At 48.7% G+C, this 23,949-nt stretch overlaps 1 protein-coding gene across 4 annotated transcripts in view; it reads right to left on the bottom strand.

Moving 5' to 3' along the window:
- Positions 1-23,949, bottom strand: part of RABGGTA (Rab geranylgeranyltransferase subunit alpha) — a 35,209-nt gene that overhangs the window by 3,795 nt on the left and 7,465 nt on the right. For all 4 annotated transcript variants that reach the window (XM_028702677.2, XM_077916880.1, XM_077916881.1 and 1 more), the window contains exons 6-13: positions 21,251-21,448; positions 12,091-12,174; positions 10,546-10,628; positions 10,340-10,441; positions 9,413-9,518; positions 6,257-6,308; positions 2,536-2,624; positions 1,467-1,555 (exon numbers count right to left, since the gene is read on the bottom strand). In XM_028702677.2, the coding sequence (XP_028558510.2) occupies positions 1,467-1,555; positions 2,536-2,624; positions 6,257-6,308; positions 9,413-9,518; positions 10,340-10,441; positions 10,546-10,628; positions 12,091-12,174; positions 21,251-21,448 (803 nt within the window). The remainder of the gene's footprint in view (positions 1-1,466; positions 1,556-2,535; positions 2,625-6,256; positions 6,309-9,412; positions 9,519-10,339; positions 10,442-10,545; positions 10,629-12,090; positions 12,175-21,250; positions 21,449-23,949) is intronic.

The following is a 23,949-nucleotide window of genomic DNA, read 5'->3' as shown; positions in this document are numbered from 1 at the left end:
TGCAGCGCTCATCTCGCTTTACTGGCCGAGGGAGCCAGTGTACAGCTTCCGGCTCATGTGGCCAGCAGGACTAAGCCGCTTCTGGCGAACCAGAGCAGCGCACGGAAACGCCATTTACCTTCCCGCCAGAGCGGTACCTATTCATCTACTTGCACTTTGATGTGCTTTCGAACTGCTAGGTTGGCAGGAGCAGGGACTGAGCAACAGGAGCTCACCCCGTCGTGGGGATTCGAACCGCCGACCTTCTGATCGGCAAGTCCTAGGCTCTGTGGCTTAACCCACAGCGCCACCCGCGTCCCGATTGCATTTTATATGCACAGACAAAATGCACTAATATTTCATATCCTTTTACAACTATCTTTCTTTACACTCTACAGAGCATTGACTTCCCCTCCTCCCTCCCGCAGGTTTTCTTATTCCAATCTCTGATCCACAGTTCCTCAGTGATATCTAGACCATGACATAAGATTTATTTCAGCCCTGCTAACGTCTTCAAATTTCTACAGTTCTCACTTATACAGTCCATATATTTTACTCCATTCTTTTTGGAACTTTGTTTCCTCCTGACTGCAGATCCTGTTTTGCTAATTCCGCATATTCAACCATCTTCGTCTGCCACTCCTTCACGTTTGGTAATTCCTGTGTTTTCCATTTTTGGGCTAGGCATTCTCAAACGATAGGCTTACAGGGCCTCCAGAGCAGCTGCCTTGTCTGCCGTGTGTGTGTGTGTGTGTCAAATTAGGGGAGGACTGCTGAGGAACAAAGGACACTTCTGCACAAGCTCAGAGACACCATTGTCACCGGACAACCTTCAAGCAGCAGGTAAAGGTAAAGGGACCCCTGCCCATTAGGTGCAGTCGTGACTGACCCTGGGGTTGCGGCGCTCATCTCGCTTTATTGGCCAAGGGAGCCGACGTACAGCTTCCGGGTCATGTGGCCAGCATGACTAAGCCGCTTCAGCGCACGGAAACGCCGTTTACCTTCCCGCTGGAGCAGTACCTATTTATCTGCTTGCACTGGCGTGCTTTCAAACTGCTAGGTTGGCAGGAGCAGGGACCGAGCAACGGGAGCTCACCCCGTCGCGGGGATTTGAACCGCCGACCTTCTGATCGGCAAGTCCTAGGCTCTGTGGTTTAAACCACAGCGCCACCCGTGTCCCTCAACCAGCAGGTGAGGAGCAGTAAATGCGGACAAGTGGGGGCAGCAACAAAATGACGCAATGTGCTTCATTGGGGTGTGCCTGTTCAGGGTTCCAGCCAGCCATGCCCTCTGTAAGGACATTCCATTCCGGCCCCATTTTCCGCCCCCCCACTTCAAATAAGTCTGTGAGTACGCGGGGTGTTTCCCCCCCTAAATGTTATTTTTCAAACACTTCTGCAAACCGACTCTGCTGATACAGAAGGGATACAGGATATCGGGGGTGAAGCTGAATTAATTCCGCTCTCCTCTCACCCCCCCCAGCTCACCTTCAGGGTCGTAAAATAACTGAGGGTCTCGTGTTCATAAACCAAGGGGTCTAAGGCCCTCATGAGGAGGATGATGGTCAATAGGCACCCTAGAGAGTGAGAGAGAGGGTGAACAAAAGAGAAAAATTGGAACTGGTTCCCCGCCTTAACTGAAGAGAAAAATTCTGTGCGGAGGCACAGCTGAATTCTGTGACCTGCATTCACCGTGGTTTATTTATTCTGCACAATTTATTTATTAAATTTCCACCGCGCCCGTTCTCCCAAAGGAACCGAGGATGGCAAACGAAAACTATACGCGTTAGGGCGCAAAAACAATAAATTATTTTTTTTAAAAAAAACCCATTTACAGAATTACCATGCTTTTTGCTAATCATAGGATGATTTCCACCCCACTATACCCGACTGGTTCCCAAATTCAGCTGCTGGGGTTTCAGCCAGGTGTTGCCCGACACTTCCAAGTGTTAAGGACTAACAACACGGTTGTTGTTGTTGCTTTTTTAAAAGCTTGTAACGTCGCCGATGTTTAGAATGCTGAATTCTGTTCCAATTCTGCATATGGGTTCAGTGTGGTTGCAGAATATAGACACAGCAGTGCAACAGTTGCCCAAGGACATGCATCTCAAAATCCTGGTTCTCACACCCCCCCCCCCCGCCAGAGGACCCCTGACCATTAGGTCCAGTCGTGGCCGACTCTGGGGTTGCGGCGCTCATCTCGCTTTATTGGCCGAGGGAGCCGGCGTACAGCTTCCGGGTCATGTGGCCAGCATGACTAAGCCGCTTCTGGCGAGCCAGAGCAGCGCACGGAAACGCCATTTACCTTCCCGCCGGAATGGTACCTATTTATCTACTTGCACTTTGATGTGCTTTTAAACTGCTAGGTTGGCAGGAGCAGGGACCGAGCAACGGGAGCTCACCCCACTGCGGGGATTCGAACCGCCGACCTTCTGATCGGCAAGTCCTAGGCTCTGTGGTTTAACCCACAGCGCCACCCACATCCCTCCCCGCCCCCCGCCAGAGCGTGACACAAATAAGGGTGTAGAGAACATGCATGAGCAGCCCAGAGACTTACACTTGTTTTCCGGTTCCAGGGCCTGCAATTCCTTGCAGGATTCAAGTTCGGACTGCAGTACTGTGGACTTCTCGATGGACAGCTCACACCTGTGGCAGGAGAAGGAAAGTGAGGAGGTGGGAGGTCAGGGAGATGGCGAACTCTTGAAAGAGGTGTGTGTGTGTGTGTGAGAAAGTGAGAGACCAGTGTCCCCTCAGCCACCAATCTCTGAATGAAGGCCCAGAAGACATGGATGGGGTTTGAACGAAATGATTCTTTGCACCCCCTCCCAACTCTACCGTTCTGCGACTAAGAGAGAGGTCCTTGCCAGCAGGAAAACCAAAAATTACCAATACAGTGGTGCCTCGCAAGACGAAAAGAATCCGTTCCGCGAGTCTCTTCGTCTAGCGGTTTTTTCGTCTTGCGAAGCAACCCCATTAGCGGATTAGCGCTATTAGCAGCTTAGCGGCTATTAAAGGCTTAGCGGCTTAGCGGCTAAAAGGCTATTAGCGGCTTAGAAAAAGGGGGGGGAAAGCGGGAAAAAATCGCAAGACACGCAAGACGTTTTTGTCTTGCGAAGCAAGCCCATAGGGAAATTTGTCTTGCGAAGCAACTCAAAAACGGAAAACCCTTTCGTCTAGCGGGTTTTCCGTCTTGCGAGGCATTCGTCTTGCGGGGCACCACTGTACTCCTTGCAGTTCCTGGCATGACTAATGCTGCTCATTTCGCTGCATCTCATTCCTAGTTCTCAGAAAGAGGAAAGGAAGCAGCCTCTGGGACAGAATCGTAGAATCGTAAGGTCATCTAGGTCAACCCCCAGCAATGCAGGAATCGAAAGCGTCCATGACAGATGACCTCCCAACCTCTCCTTGAAAACCTCCAAGGAAGGAGAGTCCCTAGAGACAATGCAGTGTGCCTTTGGGGGTGAAGTCAAACCGCTGTGTTAATGGCACCAAAGTGATCTCCCCAGGCCACAAGCCTGGGCAGTGTGTCTGGAGGTCCCGGGCTGCCCAGATGATAAGACCCTCATCTTGGCCTGGCTGATGTGGTCCAACGGAAAGCAGAGCAAGACGTTTGGCACCAGCTTGGCTGCAGAAGTTGCCGGAAGGAGGTGTATAAGGAGCCATCCAACCCCCTTAGGGACTCCACTTCTGGTTTGTGCAAGTGTCCCTATTTTCCAGGGACGTCCCTGATTTAGGGAAGCCATCCCGGTTTCTGATCTGATTCCAGAATGTTTTGCTTTTCCTTAAGGTAAAGGTAAAGGGACCCCTGACCGTTAGGTCCAGTCGTGGCCGACTCTGGGGTTACGGCGCTCATCTCGCTTTACTGGCCGAGGGAGCCGGCGTACAGCTTCCGGGTCATGTGGCCAGCATGACTAAGTTGCTTCTGGCGAACCAGAGCAGTGCACGGAAACACCGTTTACCTTCCTGCCGGAGTGGTACCTATTTATCTACTTGCACTTTTAAGTGCTTTTGAACTGCTTGGTTGGCAGGAGCAGGGACCGAGCAACGGGAGCTCACCCCGTGACGGGGATTCGAACCGCCAACCTTCTGATCGGCAAGTCCTAGGCTCTGTGGTTTAACCCACAGTGCCACCCGCGTCCCTTTTTCTTAGGATGTCCCTATTTTCATTGGAGGCTATGGAGTTATCCAACTCCTGAGCCACCTGAAGGCAATCCCATGTAGGGGAGTCTTTTTAAAAATGTTTAATGTTTTATTATGTTTCTTATATATGTTGGCCTGTTGTCTTCGTCCATTCTTAAGGAAATCAGCCCTGAGCGCTCACTGAAAGGACAGATTGTGAAGCTGAGGCTCCAAGACTTTGGCCACCTCAGGAGAAGAGAAGACTCCCTGGAAAAGACCCTGATGTTGGGAAAGATGGAGGGCACAAGGAGAAGGGGACGACAGAGGACGAGATGGTGGGACAGTGTTCTCGAAGCTACCAGCATGAATTTGACCAAACTGTGGGAGGCAGTGGAAGACAGGAGTGCCTGGCGTGCTCTGCTCCATGGAGTCACGAAGAGTCGGACACAACTAAACGACTAAACAACAACAACAACGAGGTATAGGGCGTCACGCTTATTCTTCAGGCTCCCCATCCCTGCTATGGGCTACCAGGCACTCAGATCTCCCTTTCTTGAACCCTCAGGGAGGGCACAACAACCTCAGTTGCGTGGGGTGCTTCGACCGTGGCAAAACCGCAGTGTGACAATGGTGTCACACGCAGGGTTGTTTGCAGCGACCGCATTTGACAGCCCCATTAACCCCAGAGCTGTGTCTCCCTTTCACTTGGGTGAGTCAGCTGAAACACACCACTTCCTGGAGTCGCGCTTATGAAACATCCTTTTCCCATCCGACCGCATGGCTCTGTTTTGAAGGACTCTTCCACACCACTTCCCCTCTTGGCAACCTATCGCTCGCCTCAATTGAAAAGGGCATTTCTGGACATGTTCCCAGGTCAACCCCAGCTGCACGAGGCGATTGCTAGTTTGCCAGAGAAGGGTGTCTTATAACAGACTCCCGGACGCGCTTACTCAGAAGTAAGTCCCACGCGCGGCCTTAAGGCATGCAACTTCTTCCTACCTCAGCATGTGATCTATTACAAAATGTCCCTTTCCCCCAAATGAGCTAAAAGCAGGCCTGTTAGCAGGATCTTCACCCCGGAGCCATAATCTACATGGTTTGGCAGAATTAGGAGCCGGGCTATGATTAATAATAACCGCCGTTTATGTCAAGTGCTCCTAATTGGCAAAGTGCTTTGTAATTTATGCGTTGCTCATCGCCACAACTCTGGGATGCTGATCGCACGGATATTCCCATTTTATGGATGGAAGGCTGAGGCTAGAGAGAAGGGCGGCTTGGAGTCCCGAGTTACGCTTCAGCCCGCATCTCCCAAACCCAAACTCAGCCCTCTAGCCTCCCAATACTCACCAATGTCTCCTCCCACCCTTTCCTATTTATACTGCCGACTCGCGTAAAATGTCAAGGTGGTGGTAAATATATACAATAAGGCACCATGAAAACAGAAGATAATCATTGCAATGACAAGATATAACCAAGAAGATCTAAACACCCGCAGGGCCCTGCTGCCCCAAATGTCTGCATGGGTTCAGCTTATTGTTGTTAGCCGTTCTGAGCCCTGCTTCGGATGGGGAGGGCAGGATATAAATAAAATTTTATTATTATTATTATTATTAAGCCTACCTTTCGGGGCTGTTGTGAGCAGCAGACACAAAGGGTAGCCAAAGTGGTGCCTTCCAGATGTTATGGACTACAACTCCCAGCAGCCAGCATGGTCAGGGATCATGGGAGTTGTAGTCCACAACATTGGCAGGGCACCATTTGGTCCAGTAGCCTCCAACCTTTTTGGGCCCAGGCCTCACTTTTAAGCCAGGCATGCATTTGGGGACCCATTTCTTAATCTTTTAGCGTGTATTTGTGTGGCGATATTGCTCCAGTTGGGGCCCGTCTTGGATCAGGCCTTGAGCCCAGTAGCAGGTGAGGAATCCTATTTGGAATAAGGGAATTTCCCTTAAAAAAAGGGAAATGTTGACAGCTATGGTCTTGTTGCCTAGGCAGCCCAAGACCTCCATATAAACCACCCAGGCTTGTGCCCTGGTGAGGTCACTTTGGTGCAGCTAACACAGCCGTTTGGCTTCACCCCTGGAGGCTGACTCCATTGTCTCTTGAGACGGACAGATGTCAACAACGAGGTGCTCAACAACGAGGTGCTGGCTACTTACCTGAAAACTTGTTCTTCAGTGACTGAATCTTGGCTCCAGCAATCCCTGTGTCCTGTGGGGGGCAGAGAGGGGGAAAGGGGTTAAATCGAGGAGGTGAGGAAGTGTGTGTGGGGCCCTGGGGAAGGGAAGCGAGTGGGGTCGCTGGCAGGAAACCCCCCACCTGAGAGGGGGGTCTCTGGGGAGAGCGCTCCAATTGGAGAATAAAGGTAAAGGTAAAGGGACCGCTGACTGTTAGGTCCAGTCATGGCCGACTCTGGGGTTGCAGCACTCATCTCGCTTTATTGGCCGAGGGAGCCGGCGTACAGCTTCTGGGTCATGTGGCCAGCATGACTAAGCCGCTTCTGGCGAACCAGAGCAGCGCACGGAAACACCGTTCACCTTCCCGCCGGAGTGCTACCTATTTATCTACTCGCACTTTGACGTGCTTTTGAACTGCTAGGTTGGCAGGAGCAGGGACCGAGCAATGGGAGCTCACCGAGTCACGGGGATTCGAACCGCTAACCTTCCGATCGGCAAGTCCTAGGCTCTGTGGTTTAACCCACAGCACCACCTGCGTCCTTCCAATTGGAGAATAGCTTTTACCAAAGGTGTCCTGGGCTTTGAAGACACTCAAACTCAGGACGCAAGGGGGAAACGTGCTAAGAGGAAGGCACGCTTGGCAAATCCACACCGTGATCAACTCCCGCCCGGAAACCGATGTCCCCACTGTGGAAGGACGTGTGGGTCCAGAATTGGCCTCCACAGTCACTTACGGACTCACTGTTAAGACTGTGTTTATGGAAGACAATCTTACTCAGCTACAAGTGATCGCCAAAGGAGAATAAGAAGACAAAGGGGGGGACCCTCTCAGGCCCTCTGGGACTCCCAGGAAGGGCCGTGGCTCAGTGGTAGAGCCCCTCCTTTGCAAACAGATGGTTCCAGGTTCGAATCCTGGCATCTCCGGGTAGGGTTGGGAGAAATTCCTGCCTCAGATCCTGGACAGCCATTGTTGTCAGTCCGTGAAGACAATACTGAGGTAGCCAGACCAATGGTCTGATTCGGCAGAAAATCAACTTCTGATGTTCCTTAAAGCCCTGAGCCGTTCTTGCCCCCAAGCGCGTGAAAGGCCACCTGTTGATCTTCTCCGGGGTTAAGAATGGGGTAATAGTTCTGCGCGGGTGGCGCTGTGGTCTAAACCACTGAGCCTAGGGCTTGCCGATCAGAAGGTCGGCGGTTCGAATCCCCGCGACGGGGTGAGCTCCCGTTGCTCGGTCCCTGCTCCTGCCAACCTACCAGTTCGAAAGCATGTCAAAGTGCAAGCAGATAAATAGGTACCGCTCCGGCGGGAAGGTAAACGGTGTTTCCGTGTGCTGCTCTGGTTCGCCAGAAGCGGCTTAGTCATGCTGGCCACAGGACCCGGAAGCTGTACGCCGGCTCCCTCGGCCTGAAAGCGAGATGAGCGCCGCAACCCCAGAGTCGGCCACGACTGGACGTAACTGTCAGGGGTCCCTTTACCTTTACCTTTTAATAGTTCTGCCATCCACAGCAGCCCGGGATTCTCTGTGTCGGCCCCCTAAATTGGGAAATCTCTTCTCCCGACAGGTGCACCGGCCATCTTCAAACTACACATCTCACCGACATTGCATCTCTTTAATCAGTCAGTTAAAAATATCCCCCTCCTCCTAAATCTGGTTCTCCAACTGTGGGTTGTTTCCCAGTGTTAGTTCTATTCAGACCCATGGATGTGAATGAATATTTGTTTTTTTAAAAAACCTCTTAAGGCAGGGCGGGGTCCAACCTCTCAGACACAAGTGGGCCGCAAGAGCACTTCTGACACAGAACCCGAGGGACACACACACTGAATTAAATTTCCACACCTCAGATTAAATATACATAATACATTTGATTAAATCTATAAAACACGCCGTTATTAAATGTAATATATTTAATCATTAAAGAAATTTAATACACAAACCGATATATGCGCTTTCAAAAGCAACGCACGATGCAAAAAATAAATAAAAAAATTAAGGCTATAAACTGTTTTTTTCTTGAATGCTGCAGAGGTCCGCCAAAAAAGGCCTTGAGCCGCGGGCTGGACCATCCTGCTCTAAAGTGTATCAGTTGTGATACATTAACACATATTATTAACACTAAGGAAGGGAGGGTGGGGTTTGGAAATCCAAAGGGTGTCTGATTTTCTTTACTTTTTTCTTTTTAATTTTGTGTTGTTATTAGTATAAAAATGGGGAATTCGTGGAAGGGAAACTGGGTCGACCTTAGGAAAAAATTTTAAGCATAAATGATTGATGTATATAAGTTAAAAGTTGATATATAAATTGAACTAAATATAATAACAAATTAAGGTTAAAAATTTAGGGATAAGAACTTGTTGGATAAATATTTGGACATGGAATACAAGAAGGGGAGGTGAGGGGAAGTTGTGGAAAGAAGTTATTGAAAATTTGCGCTGTAATGAGTGAATCTTTTTTTTTTCTTGTTTTTTCTTTTCTCTTTTCTTTTTGTTTTTTTGTACTATTTGAAACTTTAATAAATATTATTTTTTTAAAAAAATATTAACACTAATATGTGTTAGTCCTGTCACAGAATGATAGTAGAGTTGGGTTCCCACAGGGTCATCTAGTCCAACCCCCAACCACAGCTAAATGTCAATTACACTGAGTAGCTCCAGCAGGTCTACTCTTGAGTTTTTTATTTATTTATTCAATCAATCAATCAATCAATCAATCAATCAATCTGTATACTGCCCTTCATCTGCTGACCTTAGGGTGGTTCTCAACAAGACTAGCATTGGACACAACCCATAATGCTTTGCGGTTGTAAACAGCCCTGGGAACTTACGGTGCAGAGTGCGAAATACGTCTACTAAGTAAATACATTTTTAAAAAAGGTAAAGGGAACCCTGACCATTAGGTCCAGTCGTGACCGACTCTGGGGTTGTGCACTCATCTCGCTCTATAGGCCGAGGGAGCCGGTGTCCAGCTTCCGGGTCATGTGGCCAGCAGGACTAAGCCGCTTCTGGCGAACCAGAGCAGCACACGGAAACGGCGTTTACCTTCCCGCCAGAGTGGTCCCTATTGATCTACTTGCACATGACGTGCTTTTGAGCTGCTAGGTTTGCAGGAAATACAAACATACCTTTAAATACATACATACCTTTAAAAAGGACACACTCTTTCTGGGACTGGCCCTCCGCCCATAAGACCCGGAAGGTGTGCTGCGGCCAGTGGTCATTCAGGGCGGAAGCTGGCAAGTCGCAGAGCTGGGAGACGCCGTGATTTAAGGAAAACCGACACCACTGGCAGAACAGTTGCTTTCCCCTCACCTCACAGGATCAAGCGCAAAGCCCCTTCCTTCAAATTTAGCCAACGGGTTATTCCACTGCCTCCGTCACATCAAAACAGCCCCGGCTCTCACCCTCCTCAGACCTCAGAACCTGCTTTTAACTACTCAGGTTCATCTCCAAATTGCGAAGCCACGGGGTCTCTGACCACGTACAGAGTGCTTTGACCTTGGCACCGAGCAGGGCCCAATCTGCGCTGAAAGCAGCAACACACCACTTTTTAAGCTGTCAACTTTTGGAAGACCAAAATTTTAATAAGGAATGGGGTAAATTTATTAACGTCTCTTAAAAACCATTGCAAACGGTTAAAATCCTTAGCAACATTGGAACATCACTTGTAGTTTAACGGCAAATTTTGGGCACGATGGAGAGGTAAAAGATTTGGATTATCGTGCAAGACGCAGGAGGAAATGATTAGCAATGGGACCCACAAAGGGCTGGAGGGAAGTCCAAGAGATTCCTTGGAATCTTGTTTTTACGCTGCAATGTGGCTGTAAAATTTAATTTGAAAAACCAAATAAATAAATTTACACACACACACGCACTATAAAAACTGTCATGGCTTCCCCCAAAGAATTCTGGGAACTGTAGCTTGTTAAGGGAGCCGACACACGTCAAATAAAACTCATTTTCAAATCTCCACGTTTGCCTGTTGCCCCCAAAGTGGAAGGTACACTTCAGGATGTTTCTGGCTCCCGACTCTCGCTGGTAAGCCCACGCACAGGGGGTCTGTAGGATACCCACATAAACCCAGGCCTGTTCCTCCTATCAGGGGTGCGCCAACGTACGACAAGGGGCGATTCGTCTCCAAACACAATCAGGTCGTGAGACGCCGGTGCCACCTAAAAAACGAGAGAGAGAGAGATTGAGGAAGACCCTTGGCTCTCATGGACGCGAGGCGGGTGGCACCGGGGCCTCAATTTCCTCCCGTCCTTCCGAAACTTACTGCCACAGGGTGGGAGAAGGCAACTGCTAAGGAGGTGTCCTCTCGGCTGACGTAGACACAGCGAATTGTCGGTTCTGGGTCAGCTGTGGGGGCGACAAGAGAGACATCCAATTGGCAAGAATGACTGGGAGAGTTAGAGGGGACTCATAGAATCGTAGAGTTGGAATAGACCACAAGGGCCATCGAGTCCAACCCCCTGCCAAGCAGGAAACACCATCAGAGCACTCCTGACATATGGTTGTCAAGCCTCTGCTTAAAGACCTCCAAAGAAGGAGACTCCACCACACTCCTTGGCAGCAAATTCCACGGTCGAACAGCTCTTACTGTCAGGAAGTTCTTCCTAATGTTTAGGTGGAATCTTCTTTCTTGTAGTTTGGATCCATTGCTCCGTGTCCGCTTCTCTGGAGCAGCAGAAAACAACCTTTCTCCCTCCTCTATATGACATCCTTTTATATATTTGAACTCAGTGCAGAAGGTGAATAAAGAATGGATAGTGTTTAAAGAATATTTGAAAAATTGCTATGAGAGCAAAAATCTCCCGGCAGACCTTGAATGATTCTTGTAATCTATGATCAGAACCCTCTGAACTTGAAGCATGGGAAGTCCTATTGAAATTTATAATTTGGCAGAATATTTGAATTATTTGATATGTATATGTTTAATTGGGAATATTTAATGTGATTTGATTGGATGGTTAAAGTGGAAAATTTAATAAAAATGATTTTTTAAAAAAAGATTCTTGTAATGTATAGACAACAAACGAAAAGCATTCCCCCCTGAAGGATATTAAGGAAAGAAAGTACAATATCATGACACTGTGTAAAAAATAACAAATGAGATTCAGTTTTTTGAGAACAATCGGAAGCTGATTTTATCTTTTCTTAGCTCTATTCTCTCTTTTTTCTTTATTTTTTGTTGTATTTTTTCTTTTTCTTGCGTAGTATATGTGCATAAACTGTAACATGGTAAATGGTTGTGTAAATACAGAGGGAAAGACAAATAAATAAACCAAGCATTAAAAGCTTCCTGAAAGAGGGCTGGTTTCAGATGTCTACAAAGAGTTATATAGCTGTTTAACTCTTTGACATCTGACGGGAGGGCGTTCCACAGGACGGGCGCCACCACCGAGAAGGCCCTCTGCCTGGTTCCCTGTAACCTCGCTTCTCGCAGGGAGGGAACTGCCAGAAGGCCCTCAGAGCTGGACCTCAGTGCCCGGGCTGAATGATGGGGGTGGAGACCCTCTTTCAGGTATACAGGGCCATTTAGGACTTTAAAAGTCAGCACCAATACTTTGAATTGTGCCTGGGAATGTACTGGGAGCCAATGTAGGCCTTTCAGGACCGGTGTTATGTGGTCTCGGCGGCCACTCCCAGTCACCAGTCTAGCTGCCGCATTTTGGATTAGTTGTAGTTTCCGAGTCACCTTACTAAAACTAAGCAATGATGGTTCCAGGCGAGCCTCCCTGGTTCCCTGTTCTTTCACGTCTTGCAGTGGGGCAGCTCTGCAAGGGGAATAGGGACAAGGAAACGTGCACCGCTTTCGTACCTCTGCCCAGGAGCCAGCGATGGTAGAACCAGGCGCTCTGGTCATTTGGATCGGTGAAGAAGGCGTTCTGCACCAGCTCCAGCTCTGGGAGGGAGAAAGAAAAGTCAGGAGAAAGGAAAGAGTGGGAGAAGCAAGGGCCCTGGTGAACGAATCGGTCTCCACTGAAGAAGTAGCAATATTGCAAGATGGTACATTCAGGTCCAGCATCTTAAAAAGCATCACCTTGCCAACAAAGGTCCGTATAGTTAAAGCCATGGTTTTCCCACTAGTGATGTATGGAAGTGAGAGCTGGACCATAAAGAAGGCTGATCGCCGAAGAATGGATGCTTTTGGATTATGGTGCTGGAGGAGACTCTTGTGAGTCCCAGGGACTGCAAGAAGATCAAACCTCTCCATTCTGAAGGAAATCAGCCCTGAGTGCTCACTGGAAGGACAGATCCTGAAGCTGAGGCTCCAATACTTTGGCCACCTCATGAGAAGAGAAGACTCCCTGGGAAAGACCCTGATGCTGGGAAAGATGGAGGGCACAAGGAGAAGGGGACGACAGAGGACGAGATGGTTGGACAGTGTTCTCGAAGCTGCCAGCATGAGTTTGACCAAACTGCGGGAGGCAGTGGAAGACAGGAGTGCCTGGCGTGCTCTGGTCCAGGGGGTCATGAAGAGTCGGACACGACTAAACAACAATAACAACATTCAGGTTTGTTGTGTGTCAACTTGACGGACTTTGGCCAGTTTAGCAGACATTCCATCTTTTCAGGGAATTCTGGTCCCATTTTTGGGTGTGTGTGTGAGAGAGAGATTAGATTAAGGATCTCCTTCTGCGAACGCCCAGCATCTTCCTCAAACTACAAGAACTACCGTATTTGGGGGGGGAGCCGGAAAGGTTTAAGCTGGTACAAATCCACTGCGGTGCAGTGGTTCAGAGTGCTGGATTTGAGAGGCGCAGGTTCAAATACTATGCAGAATAGTTCAGTCGGTAGAGCACGGGATTCTCCGTCTCAGGGTGGTGGGTTCGAGACCCACGCTGGGCAAGAAGGTTCCTGCATTGCGAGGGGTCAGACTAGATGACCCGCATGGTCCCTTCCAACTCTACAATTCTCAATCCTTGCTCGGCCACAGACTTTGGGCCAGTCACAGTCTCTTGGGCCTAACGTACCTCAGAAGGGGATAAAGGAAAAGGAGGAGATAGATGATAGAGAGACCCTGAATTTGTCAGACTTGATAAATCGGATTCGATACATCTGCCGCCAGCAACTAGAACTTGGTGCTGTGTGTGTGTGTGTGTGTCCAGCCAACACCTTCAAACCCTGCTCAGGATCCGACCCCCTCCAAGCTGCCATTACTGTCAGGGACGATTCAGATGGCGCCACTTTTCAAGCCTGCGGCTGCAAAAGACATAAGAAAGCTTAATGGTTTTGATTTCTCTGCTTGAAACTCATGGTTTTACAACGAGCTTCCTGCTAACTCTGTAGGCAGTCAGGCTACCCTATGGTTTCCTAAGGTATTTTGAAAGCAATTACCGTCCTTATTTGGATAAGGAGTTAAGAACTAAAAAGGATTTCACGGTCTTGACAGTGGATACATTTTACATCTACTCGAATTACAAGTTTTTAAACAGAAGCTGACAACCTTGCAAAGGTTGGCCACTGAGGCAGACTTCATGTTGAAATGTGTCTGGGTATAAATGATTAAATATATTATTATTATTAGTAGTAGTAGTAGTAGTAGTAGTAGTATTATTGACGGGGTGATTACTTTCGGTGGGCATTTGGTCTCTGAGGATAATAGAGGAGAGGGTTCTTCACATTCGTCTGCAGCCTACATTTCATCTTAGTGAATATTCAAAGGTTATTTTAGTGTTTGTGTAACCTACAATGGAGTTGTTTTACCTCAGCTTGTTCATTTTGAAGTTATATTTTGAGGAGAATGGAGCTTGCTTCTATTTTTATGTGGTGGATACCACAGCAATATCTCCAAATCGGGGTCCAGGTTCAAGTTTCTAGTATTGATTTACAATGCCCTTAACAATTTGGGTCCAGGGACGCGGGCGGCGCTGTGGTCTAAACCACTGAGCCTCTTGGGCTTGCCAAACGGAAGGTTGGCGGTTCGAATCCCTGCAACGGGGTGAGCTCCCGTTGCTCGGTCCCAGCTCCTGCCAACCTAGCAGTTCAAAAGCATGCCAGTGCGAGTAGATAAATAGGTACCGCTCCAGCGGGAAGGTAAACGGCGCTTGTGTGCACTCTGGTTTCCATCACAGTGTCCCGTTGCGCCAGAAGTGGTTTGGTCATGCTGGCCACACGACCCGGAAAGCTGTCTGTGGACAAATGTTGGCTCCCTCAGCTTGAAAGCGAAGATGAGCGCCGCAACCCCATAGTCGCCTTTGACTGGACTTAACCGTCCAGCGGTCCTTTACTTTTTTTACCCAAGGACCACAAACTGCAAGTGAAGTCCGTTCCTCCCGTCCCTGGAGGGAATTTGCAAGGAAGATTTAGCCTCAATCATCCTTGTTTTTCCTCCGCCAACCACCTCCCACTGTTGCGGCGGCTGCCTCCATTAAGGCAGAGTGCAACCAGAAGCCTGGGAGAGCCACTTTTTGTGGTCTCATAACTTGGCTGCATGGATTCCTATCGGACCTACTGAAGACTTTTATTTATTTATTCCAGCAAGCATTTCTCAGCCTTAGTTTTACAGCTTCACCTGTGTTTACCTTTTCTATATTACATTTCTTGTATCCGAGCTGCATATAAATAGTTTTATCTATTTAAAAGCCCCCGGTGAAGACAGGTCTGGCTCCATGTTTGTTCTACAAAAGTTATTACTCACGTTTCAGGTACGCCGGAGACTAATCCTGGGATTAAATCTCCAACATAGAACGGGAGGTAACGCTCAAGAGCAGATTGAGAAACAACAACAAGAAACCTATTTACTGGAAAATTTGGTGTATTAAAAGATAAAGAAAGAAATCTTCTCTGACAGGAGATGTGAAAGGACTGCCATTTGTGATGAAGAGAGTTTTTCTTTTTTCTTAAAAATTAAGGCTGTGTACACAGCATACATTTAAAGCACCCACCCAATGAATTCTGAGAACTGTAGTTTGTTAAGGCTGCTGGGAGTTGCAGCTCTGTTGGGTGTGTGAAAACTACACTTCCCAGAATTCTTTGTGGGGGAAGACATGTGCTTTAAATACTAGGTGTGACTGGAAAGTTCGGTGAATGGTCACAGAAGTCGGACAGCGAGAAATATTTGAACATAAAATTGGCATCGGAAACCCATGAAATGCTCACAATTGTGCAGGCAGACGAAGCTGTAACTCGAAACACAACGTACAGTGGTGCCTCGCAAGACGAAATTAATTCATTCCGCGAGTTTTTTTGTCTTGCGATTTTTTCGTCTTGCGAAGCACGGTTTCGGAAAAGTTTTGGAAAAGCTTCAAAAATCACCAAAGTCTTCAAAAACCTCAAAAAAGGCTACCACACCGCGTGCTATGAGTTGCTCCTCGAAGTCAAGTCGCAACTGTATTAACGGTTTTAAGAAAAAGGAAACAAACTTGCAAGACGTTTTCGTCTTGCGAAGCAAGCCCATAGGGAAAATCATCTTGCGAAGCAACTCAAAAAACCAAAAACCCTTTCGTCTTGCTAGTTTTTTGTCTTGCGAGGCATTCGTCTTGCAAGGTACCACTGTATGAGTGGTTTAAGCGTTCCCGTGAAGGGCGGCAAATGTTGACAGAGTTTGTGACTTATTGATGTGGGATCGGCATTTGTGCTCCCGAACGACGGCGGAAGAATTGCATATTCCGTGTGAAATCGTTACTGAGGTTACTGAGTTGTCCCACCCTCCATATTCTCCCAATCTGGCCCCACCGGATTTCTTAATTTTTCCAAAACTGAAATCTGCACTGAAAGGGCACAGATTTCCCAACATTTCACACGTCCAAGCTGCTGTGACAAGAGAACTGAAAGCAGTATGAAAAGAGGACTTCTCCAGAAGTTTCCAACAGCTCTACGAACGTTGTCAACGCTGCATTGTATCAGAGGAGGCCTACTTTGAAGGCCTGTAAGGCATGCATGTTCGAATATTTCTCACTGTCCGATTTCTGTGACCATTCACCGAACTTTCCGGTCACACCTTGTATATGATGGTTAACAACCTTGAAAGCAATTATAAAACCACTTAAATGCTTGAGACACAGCTGACTTTTCCAAGGACTTTTTGAAGTTCACCTCAAAGTGTTGGGGTTGGAAGTTTGTGCCTGCCTCCTCTGCCTCTCCCCCAGTCCTGCCCCATACCAAAATAGCCCAATTATTTGCCTTCCCTCATAAACTGAAACTTCCAAGTTGTAGAAACCACCCAGAGTTTCTTGCTGGCCCATGACAAAGTGGAAACCGCAAAGACGCAGCGGTTTGGCTTTTGTTCATCTCGTGATCCTTCGTTTAAGGGGGTGGGGGTGGGTCCGCAGGCACCACAAAAGACCAGCCGAAAGGAGGAGGGGCAGAATCGAGACTAGATTGCATGGGGAAAAGCCAGCCTCTCTGCACGGGATTGTCAAGAATAATTGCATTTTAATCCTGCCATCTCTCAAAAGCAGCTCGGGGCTAAAGGTGGGGTTATCCGCTCTTCCGTGCTTCAACGGGGATAGGACACAAGAGTGAAGTTGTTGATAGACGGTTTTAGCACTGTGGGTTAAACCACAGAGCCTAGGACTTGCCGATCAGAAGGTTGGCAGTTCGAATCCCCGCGATGGGGTGAGCTCCTGTTGCTCGGTCCCTGCTCCTGCCAACCTAGCAGTTTGAAAGCTCGTCAAAGTGCAAGTAGATAAATAGGTACCGCTCTGGCGGGAAGGTAAACGGTGTTTCCGTGCACTGCTCTGGTTCACCAGAAGCGGCTTAGTCATGCTGGCCACATGACCCGGAAGCTGTACGCCGGCTCCCTCAGCCAATAAAGCGAGATGAGCGCCGCAACCCCAGAGTCGGCCACGACTGGACCTAATGGTCAGGGGTCCCTTTACCTTTACCTAAAGGACCCCTGGACGGTTAAGTCCAGTCAAAGGTGACTATGGGGTTGCAGTGCTCATCTCGCTTTCAGGCCAAGGGAGCCGGTGTTTGTCCACAGACAGTTTTCCAGGTCATGTGGCCAGTAGGACTAAACCGCTTCTGGCGCAATGGGACACCGTGACAGAAACCAGAGCGCACGAAAACGCCGTTTACCTTCCTGCCTTAGCGGTACCTATTTATCTACTTGCACTGGCATGCTTTCAAACTGCTAGGTTGGCAGGAGCTGGGACAGGGCAACAGGAGCTCACCCCGTTGTGGGCATCCGAACGGCCAACCTTCTGATGGGTGATCCCAAGAGGCTCAGTGGTTTAGACCACAGCGCCGCCCGCTTTCCACAGTTGCGATATACTGTCACCTTGCTCTGGCCCTCAAACCAGTCCTGGGTGATGTATTAATACATCGCCTGGGCCTTGTGCTTGTTGCCCTTTGACCCTGAAAGGCAAGAAGAGGAGATAGCCTAGGATAGGAGAAAACCACCTAGCATAGAGATCTGCATCTGTCCAGGTGGCCCCTTGTTCGTGACTGCTCCATTTCTGAATCCTTCCTTGTGAGCCGCAGGGAGTTACCCACCCTCGTCTCTGTCTCTCTCTTGGCTGAGCTGGCTCCAGGCAAGGCTCCCACGCCCCAGCCCTGTCTCTCAGGCCAAACAAAAGCGGTTGCGGGAGACTTCAGGCCGTGAGTGGCAAAGAGGGGCGACGCCTCCATCTGATCCGCTTGGAATTTCACCTGCCCAGGTGAGGGCTGGGCCTCCGGGGAGCCAAGAGAAGAATCCCTGTGTACACTTTTTACTCATGCCGAAGTCATCGCCGTGCACCGCCTTCGATGCGCCCAGGACTGTCAAGAGGGGACGGCCGCTGTGATTCACGGACTCGCACTTCCCGCCGGCGCTGGGGGTGGGGGGAAGAGTTCTGGAGTCCTTGGTGCAAGGGCCGCACCTGCTTTCAAAGCCTCCTCTTCCAAAACTGGGAACAGGGCCCAAGAACCTTGGCTGCCCTCGCTCCCAAAGCAGGTTTGTTCAAGCTGGCGGGCTTATGGGAGTCATAGGACTACAACTCCCATCAGCCCCAGAGAGAAATCTCAGCTCGAAAGCTGCCGGCTGTCATAAGAAGAGGCTTGCTGGATGCGGCCTGCAGGGAAACCAGTGGACGAGGTAGGCTGATATTTTGAGCAGAGGATGTAGCTCAGTGACAGAGCTCTGCATGCAGGTCTTAATTTCAATAGCCAGTTAAAAACATCGGAGGCAGCAGAAAAGGCCTACAGTGGTACCTCGCAAGACGAATGCCTCGCAAGACAAAAACCTCGCTAGACGAAAGGGTTTTTTGTTTTTTGAGCTGCTTCGCAAGACGATTTTCCCTATGGGCTTGCTTCGCAAGACGGAAACGTCTTGCAAGTTTGTTTCCTTTTTCTTAACACCGTTAATACAGTTGCGACTTGACTTCGAGGAGCAACTCATAGAACGCGGTGTGGTAGCCTTTTTTGAGGTTTTTAAAGACTTTGGTGATTTTTGAAGCTTTTCCAAAACTTTCCCGACACCGTGCTTCGCAAGACGGAAAAAACCGCAAGACGACAAAACTCGCGGAATGAATTAATTTCGTCTTGCGAGGCACCACTGTATTTCAGACTGCAAGCGTCTCGGAACAGGGCCTTGCCTCCTGTCCTTTGTGAAGTGCCACGCACGCTGACTGCACCAGTAAATTGGTAAGAAATTGGGAGGCAGAACTCAAACTTTGGAACCTATTGACATCAGGCAGGTGCCTTCGCTGTTGGCTTTTCGGAGCCTATTTCTGTTTAGCCAAGCCTAACCAGTCTAAAAATAAAACAACAGGTAAAGGCAAAGGACCCCTGGACGGTCAAACTTGACAATGGGGTGTGGCGCTCATCTCGCTTTCAGGCCGAGGGAGCTGGCCTTTGTCCACAGACAGCTTTCAGGGTTATGTGGCCAGCAGGACTAAACCGCTGCTGGCACAACGGGACACCGTGACGGAAACCAGAGCTCACAGCAACGCTGTTTACCTTCCCGCCACAGCAGGCGCTCTGGGCTGAGCAGCAGGGACAAATGGAGGGCATAAACCATTTGTATTTCGGAGAGCAGCCCTTTGAAATATGCAGGATGCCAACTGGGTCAAGGCTCAGGAGCAGTGGCCAGACTGGGATGAAGAGATCCCATGAAGGAATAAGCTGTGTCACAAGCTAGCTGCCTTACATTGAGTCCAACCATCAGTCCACCTTGCTCAATGTTGCCACTTCCGCCAAAAAACCACAAGCTCCATTCTGCTCATCGTGAAACATGACAGCTAAGGGTTGACGATATTTGCTCTTCCACACTGACTGTGATATTATTATTTTTTAGAGGTCCACACGCGCAGATTCAGAAATACCTTTGTGCATGCCCATAATGGGGTAAGAAAAGGTAAAGGACCCCTGGACGGTTAAGTCCAGTCAAAGGCGACTATGGGGTTGCGGCGCTCATCTCGCTTTCAGGCCGAGGGAGCCGGTGTTTGTCCGCAGACAGCTTTTCGGGTCATGCGGCCAGCAGGACTAAGTCGCTTCTGGCACAATGAGACACTGTGATGGAAACCAGAGCGCACAGAAACGCTGTTTACCTTCCCGCCGGAGAGGTACCTATTTATCTGCTTGCACTGGCGTGCTTTCGAACTGCTGGGTTGGCAGGAGCAGGGACAGAGCAACCGGAATAGAACGCTGACACGTGCTTTTACATTGTTGCTTTTTAGAAGGTTTTAGATAGTTGCTTCCAACTGTTGGTTTTTTAAACTGTTTCATTTTTATATTATTGGTGTAAACTGCTTTGAGTTTGCTTTTGCTTTACAGTCAAGTGGCATATAAATTTAATGAAGTAAATAAATGAAATAAAACAACAAGACCATTCAGAGCCTCTCTCTCCATTTCCAAAGATCCCAGGAGCACTGTAACTTTCATAGAATCATAGAATCACAGAGTTGAAATAGACCACAAGGGACATCGAGTCCAACCCCCTGCCAAGCAGGAAACACCATCAGAGCACTCCTGACATATGGTTGTCAAGCCTCTGCTTAAAGACCTCCAAAGAAGGAGACTCCACCACACTCCTTGGCAGCAAATTCCACTGTCCAACAGCTCTTACTGTCAGGAAGTTCTTCCTAATGTTTAGGTGGAATCTTCTTTCTTGTAGTTTGGATCAATTGCTCCGTGTCCGCTTCTCTGGAGCAGCAGAAAACAACCTTTTCATTCAGTCATAGAATTGTAGAGTTGGAAAGGGGCCGCGAGGGTCATCTAGTCCAACCCCCGGCAATGCTGGAATCTTTTGCCCAAAGTGGGGCTCAAACCCGTGACCCTCAGATTAACAGCCTTACGCTCTACCAACTGAGCTATCCCAGCTATTATCCAATGTGACACAGCAGTTTCGGAGCCCATGATCAATAATCAATAAAGATCTCTATTTGGGGGTAATTGATGCTTTTGAATTCTGGTGCTGGAGGAGACTCTTGAGAGTCCCATGGACTGCAAGAAGATCAAACCTCTCCATTCTGAAGGAAATCAGCCCTGAGTGCTCACTGGAAGGACAGATCCTGAAGCTGAGGCTCCAAGACTTTGGCCTCCTCATGAGAAGAGAAGACTCCCTGGAAAAGACCCTGATGCTGGGAAAGATGGAGGGCACAAGGAGAAGGGGACGACAGAGGACGAGATGGTTGGACAGTGTCTTCGAAGCTACCAGCATGAGTTTGACCAAACTGTGGGAGGCAGTGGAAGACAGGAGGGCCTGGCGTGCTCTGGTCCAAGGGGTCACGAAGAGTCAGACACGACTAAACCACTAAACAACAACAACAACAATTTGGTGGGAACTAGTGCCCAAGCTTGCTTTCTTTCCTCCTCCCTCCCAGTTCCTTTTTCCTCTTGTGTGGTGTCTCTTAGACTGCAAACAGGACTTACCACCAATATTGTGCAAGACACTCTGGGAGCCTTTCCCCCCAGCTTTTCAAACCAACCACAGCATGCCTCCCTATGGGGTCTCCTCCCACTGACTCCTGCCATGCCAACCCAACAATAGCAGGAACACCGAATCATTTCCACGCAGCCCGGTTAAGGAGCTTGTGATTTCCTTCCAGGCCCACCTTTCAGCAGGATTTCCTCTGTGATCCGGCCTTGCTGTTGGGCATCGGGGTAGAGCTGCGGGAGGAGGTGGCTGCGATAGTGCCAGGAGGAGTAGTTGGAGAAGTTGCGGGTGATGAGGCTGTCGCTGAACGCCAACTCGTCCTGGGGGGCGACCTGAGACTGCCGCACCACGAAGCGCCGGTAGTCCCAGCAGTGAACTGCAGGGGGCAGGAAAGAGAAAGAGGAAAGAGGGGCGGGAGGGTCAAAGGTCAGCCTGCCCAATTACCCTCCTCCCCAAAGGCACTCTGGCTTGGGAAACCCAGCCAGATGGGTGGGGCATGAATAATAAATTATTATTAATTATTATTATTATTGGCTGGTTATCTGATCACACAGACCCTGGGACTCTTAAGAGCATGAGAAGAGCCTGCTAAATATAAGTCAAAAGGCGATTTAGAGACACACCCTTCGAGACAGCTACGGTTTTTGGAAAAATGAGAGCACACAAAAAAGATTGAAGAGCAGTCTGTGAGCAGAGGGAGGAGGAGTACCAAGAGGATTGGAAGAAATTTAAAGATTATTTAGCTAAATATGTTAAGATAACATAAATAGAATTACTTGCGACTACCAGATAGGCCTAGGATTTCAATTCGTGATGTTGTAAAATACTATGTTAATGTTAAAATGAGAAGAAAGAAAGATTGACTAATTAAATTTTATGGGAAAATAGTTTCGGAAAACTGTTACAATGGAGTATAGGGAAACTCAGCTAGATGGGTTTGGAGGAAGTCATTCAACAATGTTAACAAAAGTGGAATCATTATAGCAAGGATAAATGTTTGTCTGTTTGTTTTTGATTTTTTTTCATGTTACAAATTGGGAAACCAAAAAATTTTTTTTGAAAAAAAAAACAAAAACAAGATTGAAGAGCAACACAAAAGGAACACAAGAGCAGAGACGCTTTTCTCTGGCTTAAAATGTATTCAGTTGCTCCAGAAAGCAGAGAGCAGGTGCGTGGCATGTTTGGACTGTTCCACCGAACCGAAAGCCCTGCTCCCAGGTTACTGGGGAGAGAGCATCTGACATTGTGGGGACTTTTAAGAGGGAAAATCTCCTGCAGAACAGTGTGACTGGCTGGGTATACAGTGGTGCCTCGCAAGACGAAATTAATTCGTTCCGCGAGTTTTTTCATCTTGCGAGTTTTTTCGTCTTGCGAAGCACGGTTTTGGAAAAGCTTCAAAAATCACCAAAGTCTTCAAAAACCTCAAAAAAGGCTACCACACCGTGTGCTATGAGTTGCTCCTCGAAGTCAAGTCGCAACTGTATTAACGGTGTTAAGAAAAAGGAAACAAACTTGCAAGACGTTTCCGTCTTGCGAAGCAAGCCATAGGGAAAATCGTCTTGCGAAGCAACTCAAAAAACCAAAAACCCTTTTCGTCTTGCGAGTTTTCCGTCTTGCGAGGCATTTGTCTTGCGAGGTACCACTGTATAAGGGATTATGAGGTAGTCTCTCTCGGGCAACCTTGTTCTCAGTTGTGCAAGCATCTTAAGGGGACAGGTGATCAGCATAAAGGAATTAATATCATCTCTCTCTCATCCTGCCGTGGCGATTGTGGGTTGGATGGAAGACAGTGTTAGAAAACGACAGCTGCACGAATTATTATAGCTAGGAAGTGGAAGGGCCAAGCAGAATATAAAATGGAAGAATGGGATAAAGAGCTGTGGGCTATAGCTATGAATGATAAATTAACATGTGCTGTTAAGGTAAGACAGGGAATATAAGAAATGATTTTGAGGCGGTATGGAGGGTGTTTGTAGAATTTGTATTGTTTAAATGGAAAGGGGTCAAACCATCGCAAGAAGCGTTGGAATTCTGGGAGGCTGGATAGTTAACAATGGAACAGTCTTGGTGGCAGGGTGCACGTTTTTATTCTTATTTATTTGTGGTTATTACTTTGTCAAAATAAAATAAAAATACCGCATTTTTCGCCCTATAAGACACACTTTTCCCCCTCCAAAAATGAAGGGGAAATGTGTGTGCGTCCTATGGGGCGAATGCAGGCTTTTGCTGAAGCCTGGAGAGCGAGGGGGGTCGGTGCGCTCCGACCCCTCTCGCTCTCCAGGCTTCAGGAAGCTATCCGCTAGCCGTGGGAGACCCAGCTCTCCCAGGGCTAGCGGAGACCTTGCCGCCACCCAGAAGCTTGGGGCGCGCTGAGCTCCGCACGCCCCAAGCTTCGGGATTAGCGCAGTGCTCCGCTAGCCGTGGGAGAGCCGCGCGGCTCTCCCAGGGCTAGCGGAGACCTTGCCGGCACCCAGAAGCTTGGGGCGCGCTGAGCTCCACACGCCCCAAGCTTCGGGATTAGCGCAGCGCTCCGCTAGCCCTGGGAGAGCCGCACGAAGTCGCGTGGCTCTCCCAGGGCTAGCGGAGAGCTTGCCTGCACCCAGAAGCTTGGGGCGCGCTGAGCTCCGCACACCCCAAGCTTCGGGATTAGCGCAGCGCACCTGGGGGGGAAATAAAATTTCCCCCCTTTATTTCCCCCCCAAAAAACTAGGTGCGTCCTATGGGCCGGTGCGTCCTATGGGGCGAAAAATATGGTAATTTAAGGATAACCAAAAACAAAGAAAGGGGGGGGGGGAGAAACTGAGGTGTGAAAGCTAGGAGCTAGATGTGGAAACAAGAAGAATTACCGACAAAAGAATGGCAAAAGAAATTAATGGA

The sequence above is a fragment of the Podarcis muralis genome, chromosome 13 (genome assembly GCF_964188315.1).
Source record: "Podarcis muralis chromosome 13, rPodMur119.hap1.1, whole genome shotgun sequence".
Classification (NCBI taxonomy): domain Eukaryota; kingdom Metazoa; phylum Chordata; class Lepidosauria; order Squamata; family Lacertidae; genus Podarcis; species Podarcis muralis.
Note: the sequence above shows the minus strand (reverse complement) of the source record. Positions and strands in the feature narration are given on the sequence as shown.